Source organism: Anomaloglossus baeobatrachus, chromosome 3, assembly GCF_048569485.1.
Source record: "Anomaloglossus baeobatrachus isolate aAnoBae1 chromosome 3, aAnoBae1.hap1, whole genome shotgun sequence".
In the NCBI taxonomy this organism is placed as follows: Eukaryota; Metazoa; Chordata; class Amphibia; order Anura; family Aromobatidae; genus Anomaloglossus; species Anomaloglossus baeobatrachus.
This window is the reverse complement of record NC_134355.1, coordinates 259427315-259446688: the sequence shown is the minus strand read 5'-3', so window position 1 is coordinate 259446688 and position 19374 is coordinate 259427315. Positions and strand designations below refer to the sequence as shown.

General features: G+C 43.5%; 1 protein-coding gene across 1 annotated transcript in view; it reads right to left on the bottom strand.

Moving 5' to 3' along the window:
• NMBR (neuromedin B receptor) overlaps window positions 1-18395 on the bottom strand; it is a 614661-nt gene extending 596266 nt beyond the window's left edge. Inside the window, exon 1 of the mRNA XM_075338240.1 lies at window positions 17651-18395. Coding sequence (XP_075194355.1) covers window positions 17651-18066 — 416 coding nt within the window. The 5' untranslated portion in view covers window positions 18067-18395. The remainder of the gene's footprint in view (window positions 1-17650) is intronic.
• Between the last annotated feature and the right edge of the window lie 979 nt (window positions 18396-19374).

Genomic DNA, 19374 nt, shown 5'->3' with positions numbered 1-19374 from the left:
GTTACTCAGTTGCACCCCATCAAGGATGGCCTGTACCTTAACAGGATCCATCTGAAACCCTGAAGCAGAAACCAGTTGATCTAAAAATTGGACCTGCTGCACTTCAAATTGACATCTTTGCAACTTAGCAAATAAATATTTGTTACAAAGAATATGAAGGACATGTGAAACATGCTCCTGGTGTTCCTCTTGAGAACGTGAGTAAATTAATATATCATCCAGATAGATCACCACAAATCAACCTAGCACTGCCACCAGGAATTTCAGGGCACTGTTCTGGCAAAATGTTTGGTCCCACACAAGATTCCGCAAAGGCAACACCCCATCTCTACCTCCACCCTTCAAACCTTCCACCGTCCCACTGCCCACTCTTGGAAAAACTCCAATTCTGCACCACATCCTCACCAATCACACATTAACAGTTCCAATTGAACACCGTATCACATACATAGCCATCAGCTTTTGTTTTGGCCAAAAGATTTTTTAAGCCTACATCCACAACAAGGTAGCCTCTTTTGGTAGAGCCCTACTCTACTCTAGCTTTAAAAAATTTCTTAAAATATCAAATACTCTTTTTAAGTATATTCTTATTTATTTTTCTTTAAGGGAATGTGTCACATATATTTTTTAGAATGACCAATAATACCAAATACAAGGGACAAATATCGTTACATCATGGCCGGACCACATATCACTATCACATAGCGACCGTATACTACAATACTGATTAGAGATGGACAAACCTCTCAAGGCTTGGTTCGCTGAACCAAACATATGGTGCTTTCTCCGTACCATTCGATGAACTGAATCCAAACCTTTTCGAACCCCGTTGGATTCAATGGGAGATCAAATGTAAGGAAGAAAACACCTTTGGGGGGATTGGAAAGCTTCAAAACACCAAAATATGTTTTAGAGTGCAGCACCACTGTTGGCATAGCCATTAGATTCCTAGGTGATTGACAGAAGAAATATACAGGTATAAGGCTGGTGTTTCCATACCCCTGCCAGTACAGACGAGACACCACTTGAAGACCCATCTTGGAGTCTAGAGATTTAAAAACACTTCAGGCAGACCGCAGGACAGTGGCATCAATTGATCCCCTTCCTCCATTTCCCCATAGTGTCTTTTCACAGCAGAAAGGTATGGTCCATGCAACATATGGGATGTGGCCTGGCATTTCCATTTTAAAAAGTGAGCACACAGCGACCATGCCTTCTGCATCAGTGCAGCCAAACAGGAATAATTCCTTAGAAATTTCTGTACAACCAGGTTGAGCACGTGAGCCATGCAATGCACATGTGATGTTGCCCAAGTGTAGTATCACCACCAGGCTTGAACCATTATTGCCCACGGCCTTGGCTCCAGGTTCAGTGGACACAGCTATTGATCAAACTTGGCCAGGATAGTGGTCCACAACTCTGCAACTGTGTGACTGCTTTCTCCAATGCATATTAATTTAACCACTGCCTGATTGCATTGACTTACACACAGGATGTGGCTTGGCATATTCATTTTAAAAATAAAGAGATGAATGCCAGTGGCACTACAGACAAAAGCCAACTTGGAAACCATATTTGGAGTTTACACATTTCCAAAAATTAATGTCAGGCAAGATGAAAAGTGGCAACAATTGGAACACACTATAAATAGGCCAACTAAGCAACATGGCTGCGTGGGACTGGCCCTGGAACAAGGCCTGAACCAACATTTCTATCTTCACCAGAAACAGCAAGATAAAAGACAGGCATAGGGCTAGTGCTCCCATACGCCTGGCACTATAGACAAAAGCCAACTTGGAGACCCACAATATTTCCAAAAATTAAGGTCAGGCAAGAGGAAAGGGACAACAATTGGCACACAGTACAAATAGGCCAACTAAGCAACATGGCAGCATGGCACCAGCCCAGAGACAAAGGCTGAACCAACTGTCATGATCCAGGCCGGCTTTTCCCTGCTGCTGGTTACACCCAACTCTGGCCTGGTCATGTCATGGGTTAACTTCCCTTGCCTCGTTCTGGATCCCAGGATGCTATATATTGTCTCTCTACCTATGGCTCAGTGTCAGTGATATTTCTGCCTTGCAGCATGTATACCGGTTCTGGTGAGTGTTCCTGATCTGTTCTGCCTCCCTGCTACTGTGTCCTGACTTGTACCCTCCCCTGTTTGTCTGCCTGTCCCAGCCCCTGACTTCCCTCTCCTGTCTGTTGTTTGTGTTTCCCTCTGCATACCCGATCTCCCAGCTTCTGACTCGGTTCTGCTTTCTTACTTTGATATTGATCCACCCTTTGCAGTGACTCGACTTTCCTGGCTAGATCCTGACTGTTTGACTACTCTTTTCCCCCTGGTGATTCGCCTGTTAACATTGCTGAAGTTACTGTGCTGTACTTCAGCTGCTTTTCCATTAACTGATGTTTCCTGACGAATGTGACACCAAAACGTGCGCGTCGGGGCTGGCGTCACATGTGAGCACAGGTCTCCCTCTGCACAGGTAAAAATCTTCTACTTTACATCTACCATGTCTCTAGTCAAGTGCCTTAGATACTTTTGCATAACAGGCCATGTAAACTAAAATTAGTGCTGCAAATGTACACCTTTCCATAACATTTTTTTACACTGTACATTACAGCCATTACTTCTACATATACCCACATGAGTGCTGATTATAGTGCATATGGTTCTGGCCCTTAACATTACTGATGATCAGTATTATATGTGTCCATTATCATTTATATTACTAAATAGACACCACAGGGTTAGGCCCTCTGTTATTGCATGCCTATTATAGATATTATACTTGTGAATACATGTGTTAATGTGATATGGTACTGTATATTTGATTTTTTCATTAATTTTTTTATACCTGTGCAGTGATACCTGTGCAGTGACCTCTTTATAATATTTGTACATGTGATGCCCCTTTTTAGGCTCTCTGCCTGTTGGTATTCATTTTAAATAAAAAAACTTGTTATATTTTTGACTAATTCGGTTTCTCTTCGAATTTTTGTTCTAAATTTTGGTGCTAAGGTCCAATATAAGGAGTAAAGGATAGTGATTGCAGACTGTTATTTTGAAAATGTCTCTAAAGTTCAAGCATAGACAAAACCCTCCATCTTTTTTCTTAACAAAGAAAAAAACTCAAGGTGACTGGAGAGGTGAACAGCCGTATGTGCCTCTTGTATATAAAAAACATACAATCTTTCAAAGCCTCGCTTTATGGACGAGAAAGGTTAAAGGGAACCTGTCATCAGAAATTTTGCTTTAAACCTAAATGTTTCCCCCTCTACAGCTCCTGGGCTGCATTCTAGCAAGGTTCCTGTTGTTTTTTTGCTCCCTTTTAGACCAAATATAATACTTTATAAAGTCCATGGGGGCGGGCTCTCTGGTGTCCGTTATGTCCATCCTGACGATTTACGACGTCCCCCAACGAGATTATGGGCGGCGCTGTGATTATCATCGCAAGTGCCCACCCATAATCTAGTGCACACGCTTTCCCCTCTGCCTCCAGCGTTCTGCGCAAGCGCTGGCCGTAACAGGTGGTGTCCTGCTCCGCTCCTCCCATCTATTTGCTGTTACAGGGAAAGATGGGAAAGAGGGGACGTGCGGTCATCTGGCCAGCGCTTGCGCAGAACGCTGGAGGCAGAGGGGAAAGCGCGGGCACTAGATTATGGGCGGGCACATGCGATGACAACACAGCGCCACCCATAATCTCATGCTTGCGCAAACGTCACCAGCGGTCACACTGTGCACGCAGTGCACAGTCCCGCTACAGTGGCACTGCGCATGCGCCGGACCACGGGCTCACTAGGTGGCGTCCTGATGCTGCTTTGGTGGACGGCGTAAATCGGCAGGATGGACATAACGGACACCAGAGAGCCCGCCCCCATGGACGATTTAGAAAATTTGCATCCCAAAAGGTACAACTTTATAAAGTATTATATTTGGTTTAAAAGGGAGCAAAAAAACAACAGGAACCTTGCTAGAATGCAGCCCAGGAGCTGTAGAGGGGGAAACATTTAGGTTTAAAGCAAAATTTCTGATGACAGGTTCCCTTTAAACAAATGAGACTTAGGATTTTTCGCACCTGGTACGAATTTGATCAGTTGCTATCATAGGTCCTATGTCAGAAAAATTCATACTCAGTCTCAGAAAATCATCAACGTCCTGAATGAATTCTGTAAGATGAGACCTCACAGAAGCCAAGGGTCTAGATAAACAACTAGAAAAACAACACTCGCCCCAAGACTTAACTTCCTGAGTCTCCTAATTGATAGTAGGAATGTGCTTAGGCTGCTTTCACACATCAGTTTTTTGCAATCAGGCACAATCTGGCGCTTTGCAGAAAAAATGCATCCGTTTTTTTTTGCCGCTGGATGCGTTTTTTCCTCATAGACTTGTATTAGCGCCGGATTGTGCCGCATGGCCTTGCGTTGCGTCTGGTTTTTGCCGGTTGCGGCATAATTAGCCAATGCGGCGGCCGAATGCAATGTTGTTTGCAGCGTTTTTTGTGCGATTAACAATGCTAGCCTATGGACGCCGGATGCGGCGATCCACAACAAAAACCGCATCCGGCAGCCGGATGCGGTTTTTGAACTGCGCATGCTCAGTATCAAACCGGATCTGTCACAAAATGGACAGGCCACATGGAAAAACTTATGCAACGGATCCGTTTTTTTCGCCGCATGCGTTGCATAGGTTTTTGAGTCAGATTGTGCCTGATGCAAAAAAAATGATGTGTGAAAGCAGCCTTAACGAGCCAGAGCAAGCTTAACACTAATTTTACAGGTAAAGAAGGAAACAACATGAATCAAATTGATTCAGTCTGTAATATCCCTACCTTCATACATACATACATACATACGTCACCTTAAGAAGTCAAGTGGGTTTGAGAAAGAGGAGGATTGTCAATCCTTTAAAGATGAATAGGAAGACTGAGATAAAACACATTAAACCAACAGTTAATAGCGAAGTCATGATCAATAAGATTCAAAGTAGAACCTGATTCCACAAATGTAGGTATAAATACAAAACCTGTTTAAAGGCCCTGTCACACACAGAGATAAATCTGCGGCAGATCTGTGGTTGCAGTGAAATTGTGGACAATCAGTGCCAGGTTTGTGGCTGTGTACAAATGGAACAATATGTCCATGATTTCACTGCAACCACAGATCTGCCAAAGTTTTATCTCTGTGTGTTTAGTCTTTAGATTTATCTCTGTGTGGGCCTTTAGTCTTCAAGGACACCTGTAAAAAAAAGACCTGACACTTGTACCACAGATAATTTCAAACTCTTGGAACCTGCATCTTCATACTTATGGTTTTTCTTATTCTTTTTTTGAAATTCATTAATGTACCTGAGAAATTAATAACGTGGTGAAAGAGGGTGTATTTTGTACTTTATTCCAAATAGAGGATTTTTCTCTGTGTTTGTGCTTATTCACATCCATTTACAGGTTTGTGATGCAGGTAGAATAGATGCCTGTGCCATCACAAACCTAGGGCTTAGTAGCAGCTGTGTGCTGCTATTAACCCCTTATTACCCCGATTGGCAACGCATCAGGCCAACGGGAAGAGCCAGTAATGCAACGGGATTGTCACACCTAATAAATGCGGCAATACCGGGCGGCTGCGGGCTGAGAATACCGAGTCAAAAATTGTGGTAAAAAAACGCATAAAAAAAATGCATTGAAACACTACGTTTTTTTTGCCAAGGGGTATAGATTGGATGCGGGAATACGGTGAAAAAAAATCAGCACCAAATTTGCAACCCTTGGCCCAAAAATGAAAAAAAAAAAAATTTCTGCCAGCAGGTAGAAATTTAGTGCTGAAATTGTCTGCACCAGATTTCAGCACCAAATGTGCACCTCCTGGCAAAAAAACACGGCAAAAGTCGAGGAAAAAAAATGCGGCAAAAAATGCGGCAAAACACCACGGTTCTTTGCCAGGAGGTGTAGAGTGGATGCAGGAATATGGCGTAAAAATGTCAGCACCAAATTTGCATCCCTTGGCCCAAAAAATGTGGGAAAATTTTTTTTTTACCAGCAGGTGGAAATTATGGTTCTGAAATCTGGTGCAGATGATTTCAGCACCAAATGTGCACCTCCTGGCAAAAAAATGTGGCAAAACCCCGCGCAGAAAAATGCGTCAAAACACCATGTTTTTTTTGCCAGGAGGTGTAGATTGGATGCAGGTATATGGTGTAAAAATTTCAGCACCAAATATTCATCTCTTGGCCAAAAAAACTGTAATTTTCTGCTGGGAGATGCAGGTCTGTGAACTCAGTGACCTCCACCTGAGGTCAGGTTGCCTGTGATCACAGGTGAAGGACTGTGAATGCAAATGACCTGAGTGACATCACCGCTCACTGCGCAGCTCATTCATTCTCTGGAGCTCACAGTGAGTGGTCGTTCTCTATAGCCTCTCTTTGTGATATTCAGATGTAGCAGAGCTTAAGCGGCGTGGGGCCTCGTGTGGATTACGCCGGACTTGCAGGGCTGTGTTGGGGATTAATAAAGTGGTGAAGGAGGGTGCGTTTTGTACTTAATTCCAAATAAAGGTCTTTCTCTGTCTGTGTTTATTTACTGTAATTTACAGGTTAGTGTGATACAGGTATCTCATAGATGCCTGTGCCATCACAAACCAAGGGCTTAGTAGCAGCTGTGCGCTGCTATTAATCCCTTATTACCCCAATTGGCACCGCATCAGGCCACCGGGAAGAGCCGGTATCACACCGGGATTGTCACATCTCATAGATGCGGCAATACCAGGCGGCTGCAGGCTGAAAATACCAGCCCCAAGCCAGAATTATCTTGGCTGGCGATGAAAATTGGGGGGGACTGCACATTGGGTGTTTTTTTATTATTTATTAAATTTAAAAAAAGCCGCATGCGGTTTCTCTTAGACCAGAATCACACTTGCGAGGGACTCATGAGAGTCTTCCATGGCATCACCCGGCAAAGCCTCGCATGTGTGACTGTTGGCACTGGATACGTAGCACAGATACAGCCCGATAGCTGGGGCTGTAGCCGTGGGCTATATCTGTGCTGACGATTGTTTTATTTATTTGTTTATTTTTTACCACCATACTGACCCGCAGACACTTGTACTGATTTCCCCGCCCACCAACCATCCTGCCGCATGTGATTGGTTGCAGTCAGCTGACACGCTGACACTCAAGGAGGGGTCTAACTGCAACCAATTTCACGTGCTGGTGGGTGGGAAAAGTAGTGAATATTGAATTGTCAGCTCTGGAAGGTAAAAGCATGACCAGAAAGGAGTTTGCCGCCATGACACCGCCTCGGTGAGTATAGAGTGTGCGCTCCTACCCCCCTATCCCCTCCACAGATGTTTTTAATCTCCGGATTCTGGTGCCCATTGACTTATATGGGCACCAGATTCTGGAGCGGATCGGACTTATTTTTAAATCTGGCAGTGATCTGCTGGTCCCGGTTTTTGGGAAGTTCAATCAACTCTAGTCTTTATCCCTTAGATGCATTTCTAGAAGAATAGCAAGAGTCATGGTCTGCTCCAAAGATTGTAGACAGGAATTGTAAGTCATTCTGTCCTTAAACTGATCTGACAGTCTCTGGAAAAACTGAATCCGAAGAGCAGTCATTCCAAGAGGTCTTTACAGCCCAACGTCAAACCTCTGAGCAGTAGTCCTTCATTCTATGACCTCCCTGAACCAATCTATGAATATCAGATTCAGCTACAGTGAATTTATCAGGGTTGTCATAAATGAGGCCAAGAGCTGAGAGAAATTCCTTTGCAGAGGCCAACTCCAGAGAATCATCAGGCAAAGAAAAAGCCCAGGCCTGTGGATTTCAATGGAGTAAAGATAAAATAATACCCACTTGTTACTCTCAGATCCAGAGGATACCAGACATAAACAAGTATAATTTACAGGGAATACATACTTCGGTCACCATCGAAGCAATGCAGCATCTTTACATTAGGTTCTAATGTAGTAAACTGATGACCTTGGTCATGAGTAGGGATTGAACACTCCTGTTGCCGTTGGTCCTTAATTTCTGCGATCTCCAGGAATAAAGTTTTTAATTCTGTATACAAGGAGGATATGTTAACCACAGGTCCCCATACAGACTAGAAGTACCCTAAATCTGACCATGTTTTGTCTCTGTTTAACCACAGAGGGTGACAACTTAAAGTTAGGCATTGGTGCCCCCCACTAAACTGATCATCGGTGTCCTTAACTGCGCTATAAACTATAAACCAAGTGTCTCTCCAAAAGAGATAAAGACGTGTTCACATTCAAGGAAGATGGAAAAAATTGAAAGAAATCCAAAAAGACATAAAATAAGTGAAGCCCCTCCAAATTCCAAATGAAACAGAATGGGAGAATGTTGGAAAGGGACACACAAACAAACCAAAGGAAAAAGCAATTTAACAGCAAGATTTTTCTAAACTGAGAATATAGCCAGCACTGCAAGTACAGGCATGATGAGTATAAATAACCCCCTCCCAAGATGTGATGGGGCAAACAAATAAGAAAGGGAACACGGGGGGCGTGGCTTGAGCTTGATGGCAGGCGGACGCTTTCTCTAAGAGCTCCGCAGGCTGAGGCGGCAGATTACAAATTACAACCCATCAGGCACCTCCAAACATGCCTGGAAAGAAAGGCACAGACAAACCAAGCAGACCACCAGCGCTGAGGAGCGGCAGCACAGCGGTGGATCACTTTTTCAGAAGTGGGAAGCTGTCCCCGGGTCCCAGGCCTGCTCCTGTCATGGCACCTTCGACCACGAGGCAGACGCTTGCAGCAGGAGGAATTAGCAGAGGACATGGTGTGGAAGCGGCAGGGGAGACTCACATCACAGAGGTACAGAGCGGTGTCAGTGCAGCGCTGACAGGATCAAGCTCTCCACGTGTTTTCCAGACACCAGCGATGCAGGGGAATACAGGAGGAGAGCCCGCTGTGAGACATATACAGGAGGAGGGAGGAGGGGGAATTCCAACCTCACAGCAAAGATCAGGAAGTCAGGCTGATGCAGAGAACAGGAGCGTGGGTGCTGAGGGAATTAACCCTGTAAGCACAGACAGCATGAACTCTCAAGGGATATCAGGTTCCCAGGAAAACTCATCCCCAAACAATCAGGGGAAGCAAACTGGAGGCCAAATCACACCTATAGTTAACCCTGGATGTCTCTCTGCAGAAACAGATCGCATATTGCAATTACTGTCAGCTCTCCCTACCAAAAATGATCTAGACATACTAGTGACCAAAATGGAGGCGGCACATGAAAGGGCCCTGTCTATTGTGAAAGGGGACATTGACGCTCTGGATACACGCACAACAGCAGTGGAAAAAGACGTATTTACATTATTTGAAAGAGTTAACACACTGGAGCAAGATCTCTCCAATTCCAGAACACACCTGCAAAATGTCGCCATTCTATTAGATGATCAAGAGAATAGGGGAAGGCGAAATAATATCCGATTGAAAGGCATTCCAGAAGTGATAACAGCCAATGCCCTGCTCAAGTCTGTAACTCTAATATTCAACAAGGTGATGGGGGCTGCTGAGGATACCACTTATGTGATTGATAGGGTCCACAGAGTGTTCCGCCAAGGCCCGGGGGATACTGCCCAACCAAGAGATGTTCTGTGCAGACTACATTACTACACCGATAAAGAAGCCATACTGAGAAATGCATGGACCTATGGAACTGTCTCATATGAAGGGTCTGAAGTCAAGCTCTTTCCTGACATATCATCCAGAACCCTGTACATGAGACGCCAACTTATGCCAATTTTGCAAAAGATCAAAGATAAAGGAGCATCCTACAGATGGGGACATCCATTTCACCTAATAGTTCGCCACAAAGGGGACCAATTCCTGCTGAAGCATCCGGAGGAAGTGGAAAGTCTCTTCCAATTTCTTGATACGCCTGCGGTGGAAATGCCTAACTGGCTACTGATGGACAGACCTGCCGGGTTACCCCAAAGAAAAAGAGGAAGTAGACGTCTGCCTGCGAGATATCAGAAAAGTTCCAGGGACTTCGTGCCGATCGGTTATTGTTCCCAGGAGGAGCCAGATTGATGACTCGGGTTTGATCATGGTTTTTTGTCTCATGGTGGGAGGAGCGGGAGATAGGCCATATTTTTAGGCCTGGTGTGGTCATCATAATATTGTATTAAGGTCTTGCGAAATGTCCTGAAGTATTCATGCTTTTCGCTCTTTTTTTTTTTTTTTTTTTTTTTTTTTTTTTTTTTTCTTCCCCCCCCCCCTTCTCTCTCCCCCCCTCCTCTCCATGTGGGTTATAAGGACCCTTGAATTGTTAAGTTTTGAGGATAGTCTGGAAATTTTGGTAGTCATCTAAGTTCTGTGCCTCTCACCGCCCTGTCCCAGTATGGGGGGGTGAGATGTGGGTTTGTAGTTTAAAATAGCAATGTCATTTTTGCCTAGAGCCTGTTCAGCTTCTGCCCTTGGTCTTCCACGCACCCCAAGGGTGGTTCTCCCGTTAGGAGGACACCAGGTCTCCGAACGTTTCAGTGAGACTGTATAGTTTTAGAGTGTATAATTGTACTGGTCGTTCTTTTAGGCCAGCCGGTACGGTCTATAATTATATTTTGTCTAACTCTTAACGTACTCTTTCTCTAACTCATTATCCTTTTCTCCTTCTTGGTTTCTTTCTTTCTTCTGCGTTTTTTCTCTCTGTAGGGTCTGAACCCTTCTCTCTCCTTCCTGACTTTTCTGACCCCCTCTTCCCTTCCATCCCCTATCCCACTCTCTCATATCCCGTCCTCTCCCGTAGGGGGTACACCACAGCTCTTGACATAACTATGCACAGATCAGGGGTCTCGGAAGTGAAATATGGGACACTAAATGTAAAAGGACTACATAGCCCGGGTAAGAGGTCTATCCTGGCAAACTCGTTAAAAAAAAATGGGGTCCAAGTTGCCTTTCTGCAGGAAACGCATTTATGCAAACATAAACCATTCAAACTAACATCACGCTGGTTCCCTGAGGCATACCATAGCTTCTCACCAGACCCGAAGTCCCGAGGAACTAGCATCCTCATCGCTCGCGCAATTCCCTGGGAGTTCATGGACTCTCGCAGTGATGACATGGGCAGACTATTAATGGTGAAGGGCAGGATCGCCAGGCATATTTACACTCTGGTATCCATATACCTTCCCAATATAGGGCAGATTGACACCCTGGCGGGATTTCTGGAGTCAATGGAGGACTTCGTGGAGGGGACACTCATACTAGGGGGGGATCTCAATATTGCTCTAAACCCAGCGCAGGACACTTCGACAGGCACTTCGGCACATCCTACATCAGCTCTCCGCAGGCTGCGGTGCATGTTACATGAACAGCAGCTTGTGGATACATGGAGACTTCTGCACCCGTCCGATAAAGACTACTCTTTCTATTCAAATGCACATGGAGTGTACTCCAGACTGGATTACTTTTTTGTGAAACACAAAGACCTTGAAAGGATCTCTAAAGCCCAGATAGACAACATAACCTTCTCTGACCACGCACTCTGCACAGTGTCGGTCTTGTTGCAGTCCCCGATTCCACAGCAGTGGCAGTGGAAGCTGAACACTTCCTTGCTGGAGGACCCGGGAAGCCTGCAGATGGTACAGAATTCTTTGACAGAATACTTTACAATGAATGCGGGTGGGGACACTTCACCAACAACGGTTTGGGAGGCTCACAAGTGCGTCATTAGGGGGGTGCTCATACAGCAAGGGGCAAGGAGAAAGAGGGAAAGGGAATTGGAGGTTAACAGGTTGCTCACACAGCTGAGGGATTTAGAGACACAACATAAGCAGATGCCCTCAGCAGAGTTGGGGGGATCCTTATTTAAAGTTCGGGATGAATTGCGGAAATTACTTAACAACAAGGCAAAGGGGGTCCTTAATAGATGCCGTAGACACTTCTATGAATACGGGAACAAGTGCAGCAGGACTTTAGCGAGAGCACTCAGACAACAACAGGCGACAACCTTTATATCAAAAATATCCCCATCACATCCCCAGGGTTCAATATTACACTCTTCGGTAGAAATAGCGGAGGCGTTCCAAAAATTCTATGAGTCCTTATATAATCTAGAGACAAATGACCCTGCGAAGTCAAAATCATCTTTTGAAAGAAAAATTTCAGAGTACCTCAGAGAAGCAAAAATGCCGAGGTTGGAAGATTCTGACATAGCTATGTTAGAAACTCCAATCTCAAAGCAAGAACTGGTGGACGCAATTACGTCATCAAAACCGGGAAAAGCTCCAGGGCCGGATGGCCTTCCCCTGATTTACTATAAAAAATTTACAGAGATGATATCTCCACACCTCCTGTCAGCATTAAATTCCAGGGCCTCAGAGGGCTCAACCCCTAATGCAGATTCGTTGAGAGCACATATTACGGTATTACCAAAAATAGGGAAAGATCCAACACAATGCGCCAGTTATCGCCCGATATCCCTGCTGAATGTGGACACAAAATTATTTGCCAAGATCTTAGCGAACAGGTTGGCTCCTTTTCTTTCTTCAATAATTCATCCAGATCAGGCGGGCTTCATGGCGGGCCGTGAGGCACGGGATAATACTGTTAAGGCCATTAATCTGATACATAAAGCTAAAATGGGGGGTCTACCGTCTATGCTTCTGTCAACAGATGCCGAAAAGGCTTTCGACAGAGTAGACTGGACCTTTATGGAAGCCACGCTCGGTTGTCTTGGGTTGGGACGCGGCATGATGAATTGGATCATGTCTTTATACTCGGTACCCTCGGCAAGAGTCCGGGTAAATGGGATTCTGTCCGACCCATTTAAAATATCTAACGGCACCCGGCAAGGATGCCCATTGTCTCCGCTAATCTTCATCCTGACGCTAGAACCCTTCCTCAGACATGTACGAGCCAATTCTGATATTACAGGCATTGGGGTTGGCCAGGCAACACATAAAGTAGCTGCATATGCGGATGATCTTCTGTTTTTCGTTTCGGCACCAAGGATTTCGCTCCCAAACTTAATGAGGGAGTTTCAGAAATTCTCCAGCCTATCAAACTTTAAGATAAATTTCACAAAATCTGAGGCTCTCAACATAAATCTTACTTTTAAAGAAGTGGAAGAGTTGAAAACATCGTTTAGTTTTCGATGGGCAGCCCAATCCCTAAATTACCTGGGGGTACGTCTGACCAGTGACTTGGGTCTACTTTACTCACAGAACTTCCCATCTCTGTTATCTAGTATCAGGAAAGACTGTGACAGATGGGGGAAATTATTATTCTCCTGGTTTGGCAGATGCCAGATATATAAAATGAATGTCCTACCCAGAATTCTTTACCTGTTACAGGCGCTCCCAATCAAAATACCGTCTGGATTCTTCAAATCTCTGGAATCCATTCAGTCTTCGTTCATTTGGGGAGGTAAATCGGCACGCATAAAAAGAGCTATCTTACACAGGACCAAGGGGGGTGGGGGGATTGGGTTGCCAGATATAAGAAGATATCACTTAGCTGGGCATCTTACTAGAATGATTGACTGGTGCAGGAACGGGTCTCAGAAGGCGTGGGTACAGATAGAGCAGTCCTTTTCCCCAATACCCCTCAACAAATTACCGTGGGTACTCTCTGAGGTCCCTGCAAGATTGAAATCACATCCAACTATCGGACCAACCGTGACATACTGCAATACTGGGAAGGTGCAATCGGAGTTGATACCCAGACACTCGAGCCTGACACCGATCTTGAGCCATCCTGCTTTTGAACCAGGTAGAACAGACCCAGTATTTCAGGCATGGGTTCGGGGCGGGGTGGACCGGGTGGAAGACTTTGGGATTCGGGACAACTGGCCGCAGGTGGAGGGTTTGGGGGTTAGACAGGATCCCATCCCACTGGGTCTATGGAGATGCTTACAATTGACGCATTTTTTCAGTAGTCTCCCAGCTAGGACCCACTTTCAACGTCCTAAGACACAGTTTGAAAAATTGTGTATGGGTTCAGGCACAATACGACATTCGCTTTCAGTGGTTTATTCACTTTTGTCTTCGTCCCCTGACCAACAACTTCCCCCGTTTGCTTCACAATGGGAATGTGATTTGGGTATTCAGCTGACACCAATACAGTGGGAACGGATCTTCAGATTGGCACACACATCTTCCATCAGCTCCAGGTTCCAGGAGGCTAGCTATAAACTGTTATCCAGATGGTACAGAGTACCCTCCAGGTTACATGTCATGTTTCCAACAGTAGACCCCACATGTTGGAGATGTGGCACAGCAGAGGGTAACATTTTACATGTGTTTTGGGGGTGTGAGGCGATCCGGCCCTTCTGGAAGGGAGTGTCCGACACCATTCGCCAGGTTACTGGCAATGACGAGGAGCTGGGACCTGCTGCTGCCCTATTGCATCACTGTGGGGTCCCTGAAAAAACCTATAAGAATTCTTTGAGGAAATTCCTTATTATGGCTGCGAGAGTATGCATACCTGAAAGATGGAGGAGCACGACCCCTCCCACGTTGGTCCAATGGATCAATAAGGTCAATGACCTCATGTACATGGAGGATTTAACCTCCTCGCTGCATGATACATATGAGAAATTCTGGTCCACTTGGCGAGAATGGTTGGACTTCCAACATTCAGAGGAATATAGTGTCCTGGTGGGGGGCGATGTGGCTACCGATGGAACCGCAGTTTGCAACACTTAGCTGAATTCCCCTCCCTACCCCCCCCCCCCCGATTTCCTCCCTCTCTCCCCCCCCTCTCTTCCCCTCCCCCTCCCATTTTTCTTCCTACTTTTCTATTCTTCTCACACTGATTGCCTAATAACTTCTCTTTCTTCTCTAGCCTTTCTATCTTTCTTGTTTTACATGTATTTGTGAGTCACCTTCGTTATCTGTTTTAATGTGAATCTGTATTAAAGCAAAAATGTGGTGGAACCTAGACTTATCAGGAACCCGGGAGGAGATATATGAAGGAACGTGATTCAGCAAGATACAAATATATATTTCCCGTTTGGCATCTTGTTAATGATATATGTATTGTAGTGCAAATTGGCCTGATTGGTCATAAGAACTGTATTATGTTATGTTGAAGGTTTTCACTTAAAAATAAAGAATTTAAAAAAAAAAAGAAAGGGAACACACTTGAATAGAAATAAAATAGAAAGGCAAGGCAAAGGAAATGAAAGACAAGAGCGCAAACAGCAGTTGGACCGATGCAAAACATGCTATGGTCAATGAAGAGGGAAACCAATCACACAATCAGAGGTCACCAGACTGAACCCCAGAGTTGAGTTATGACACTATCTATGTGCTGTCTATATGACGCTCAGCTTCAGTATCATATATAACACACAATTCTCAACTGAGCCTATTTTTCAAGTTAGCCTGCTAGAATTTCTAGTTGTGTGATAAATATACCAATTAATTTAATGCAACAGAAAACAAAAATGCCACAGAATCGATTGTCTTGATGAATCAACCACGTTCCTGCAAATACGAGTATTAGACAAAAGATATAGGATCAAGGTATGATTAATGAATGAAGAAAACATGTGAAATTGCGTTCTAATCTTAAAAACTACATAGAAGAGCTTCAGAGAACATAGGTAATCACTCACATTATCTGTGGTTTCAAAGGTGCCATACATTCTCCATGTCAAGCATTATCTCCAGTAACAGGATACAGGAAAAACTGCCTTTATGCTTTTTGAGTCAGATTGTTTATATTCACAAGTCCCACTTTATTAAATGCCTTGTAACGATCTTGTTCATTAACAAAACCTATTAGTTATCAGATTAGCTCTTTACCACAAAACTGAGCAAAACTGTTCAATGATAACAGGTTTAAAAGATATTGATTGTCAAGACCCTGCTCCAGCAGCCAGGTCATGAGTCAGGCCAGTATTCTGAGCCTGGACCACCAGCTACCTGCTGGCATCCTCTGTTCCTTCCATTGATTAGCCGACCTGGAGTGACATCATTATTGTAGCGTGACGCACTTACGATGTGACAGCAGGCTATTTAAAGGAGGAACTGAGGATGCCAAAAAGCAGGGGGCAGTACATAGGGCCCCCCATCCAGCAGTCACGGAATACTGAGGTGGTCGCTGGACCAGGGACCCTGCGGATTTATTTGCCAATCTCTAAAACTTAGTATTTTTGTTTCTAAATTGAGACATATAAAAGTAATACAAACTTCAGAGATAAGACTTTCTATTCCAGACAAACTGTCTCTTGAGGGCTTCAATTAATAAAGGCACGTTGTTGCTCTATGTACGTCAATGTATACAGTATCATAGATTTGCATTAATGACTTTTCTACATTATTTAACTCATTCAAAACCTACAGGATAGCACAGACGTAATTGGATAAGGTATATAACGTATATGTAAAATAAATCATAAATTACACACGTTCTTCCAAATCTGCTTAATCTAAGCTACTAATGGATACATCTTGTAAGTTCCATCCTCAAATATTAATGAGACTGTGTCTTTTCAGGATTAGATTAATAATTAAGACATTTCTCATGAACATGCATAATCTAGACTCAGCAAAGTTTCTTGAGAACAAATGAAAGCCAAGTTTAGGGTATCCTTTGCATCAGTGGACATTGAAATGTATGGTGCAGATTGACTACGGAAATACTTTCAAATTTTGTCCCAAATTGCACCAACAAAGTGGGCATGTGGTATGAGCAAAATATATGATATTTTAATACTTTCTCACATGTGCATTCCAGGTGCTGATGTATGGTGCTCCAAACACAGTAGATGTCGGCAGTGTTATGCAGCCAGCATCTGCCTCTATCAGCTCACACATTCATGTAGTTCTGACAGTGACAATTAAGTGGCATGATCCTGATGGAATGCCGATATGGGACACCTAACTACAGCACTTTGAAATATATCTACAGAACAGTATGGCTAGGCAACGTCGTAGAAATTATCACATGTTTTGAAGGCTGGTACAATTGTCCAGCAGAAAATATTGGTGTTTATATACTACAACCATGAGGTGTCGCAAGGAAGATGCGTCAGATTTATCATGTTGTTGTGCAGGTATGCGCAATTTTGTGCATTTAGCTACAATTCTCATAAATGAATGTATCCTATCAGAGTACCAATTAATCAATTAATATTGCACAATGTTTTTAGTGTAAGTCGCCATGCAGGAAACAGATGTAAAGATATAATAATAATAATAATAATAATAATAATAATAATAATAATAATAATTATTATTATTATTATTATTATTATTATTAGCAGTAGCAGTATTATTATTATTATTATTATTATTATTATTATTATTATTATTATTATTATTAATAATAATAATAAATAACAAGACGTACAGGCAGATTTATTTTATATGTTTCAGCTAATCTGATCCAAAGAAACATTTTAATGTGGTTCATTTAAGTGACGTCAATTATTTAACTACAATGCTAAAGTATAGCATAAATGCATAAACAAATAATAAAAATATCTATATATTAGAACATGTCAATATAGGCTGTGAAATGCACTAATGTGATGTATTCAAGCACTAAGGGTTAAAAACATACCTCTATTCCTGTCTGCTCACAATTATATATCCTGACAAAGAGAAGGAATAGATACACAATGCATAGGGATCGTGGTCCACAGTATACACTGTGCACAGCCAGCAGCCTTACCTGTCTGCACTCAGAGCAGTGAGGGTGAACACTGATACTCCCACAGAGGTAAGTTGGATTGAAGGGATAAGCTTGCAGCACACTTCTCCAAGCATCCACTCCTCAAAGAAGAATCTGAAGGCGTCCACAGGCACACAGGTCACCAGCAGCAACAAGTCCCCAGCAGCCAAGCTAGAGATGAAAATATTGGGAACACTTCTCATAGCACTATTGGTAATGAAAATCTTCACCAAGGTAACATTGCCCAGAAGTCCTACCATGATGATGATCAGGTATAAGGATGGAATCACACACCGGATTATGAAGAAAGCCATCTCCCTGTTTTGGGGCACAGCTGTGTCTGGCAGTAGGCTGGGCACTAGCTGGCTCCCATTACTGGGCAGCAAGGTGCTGTTGGAGAGCTGTCCGGTGATCATCTTGCACACTGAGGATGGCAAGTGGTCCTCAGGAAGGTTCTTCTTCTCCAGTAAGTGTTTAGCTAGTAGATAGGTGTTGACTGCTCTTTAGTCATGCAAATGTGGGTTAGCTGTAAAGTTGTATCCAGGTACTGAGGAGAATATATTCTTTACAATGCATTGCTCAGTTCTCTAACTCTTCTCTTGAAGAGTCTGAATGTATCTTGCTAATCACAAAGAGCTGAAGATCATTCCATGGAAGTGTCTGTAACCTCTTATCTGAAGATGTCATTCATCTTACAGAGACATCCATGTAAAGAGCAATGACAGCTGTGTAGCTGCTGCTCCTCTGTGCAATGTTCTTCTAGTGTGGAGCTCTCGGTCCTGTGAGAGGGAGGGTCTGCAGAAGACGGACAGCTTGAGGTGTGTGCCTCACACTGACTCTTCAGAGCACACGAAGCACTTCTCCATTTCTCACTTCTGTTTGGAGAACCGTACAAGAGGCTTCAGAGGATTCAGTGGGGACATAATGCCCTCAACAATCGGCCTGTCTAGACTTCATCTACATGAACCTACTTACCTGCCTCTTCTAAAGGCAGGAGGTCTCCTAGGAGAGGCAGGAAAGTGTTAAGATCACTACATTGCCTAAATAACCCCCCTGCTGTAGTGTTAGAGCATTGTCACAATTAATCTGTAGACTTCTTCTAAGTTAAAGCCCATAAGGAATCCAGGCTACAGAAATCACCCGACAATTCTCACAATACTGCATACTAAAACAATGCTAGCAATGTTATGTGAACAGCAATCCTGGCAGTGTATCCCTGTTATCCGAAGGATTCATCAATAGGGAAAAGGCACAAGGGACCAACGTACTAAAACCTCCTACTATTCAGGTTAGATACTCCCCAGGTGGCCACAACAGTCATTAATATGCACAGTTTTTATAATAATTAGTATGATCATAGTCATGAAATGTGGCACATTGTGGGATATCAGGATTATGTTCACAAGTTGCATTTTTGCTGCAGTTTTTGCAGCGTTTTTTTGATGAGTTTTATTCAAATGAAAAGCTGCTTGTACCAGGAAAAGCTGAAATTCCAGAAATCTCATGCACACAATTGCTTTTTTCCTGATAAAACGAAATCTGTTGCGTTTTGTAAAGAAGCAGCGCGTCAATTCCTTCAGCATTTTTGCAGCTTTTTTTCACTATTGAGAGTAATGAGAAAGTGAAAAATCGCTGCAATACGAAACCCCTCTGTTTTTGCTGCTTTTGTGGTGAATGAAATTTGCTTTATTAAACATTATATTATGACAAAAGCAGCAAAACCT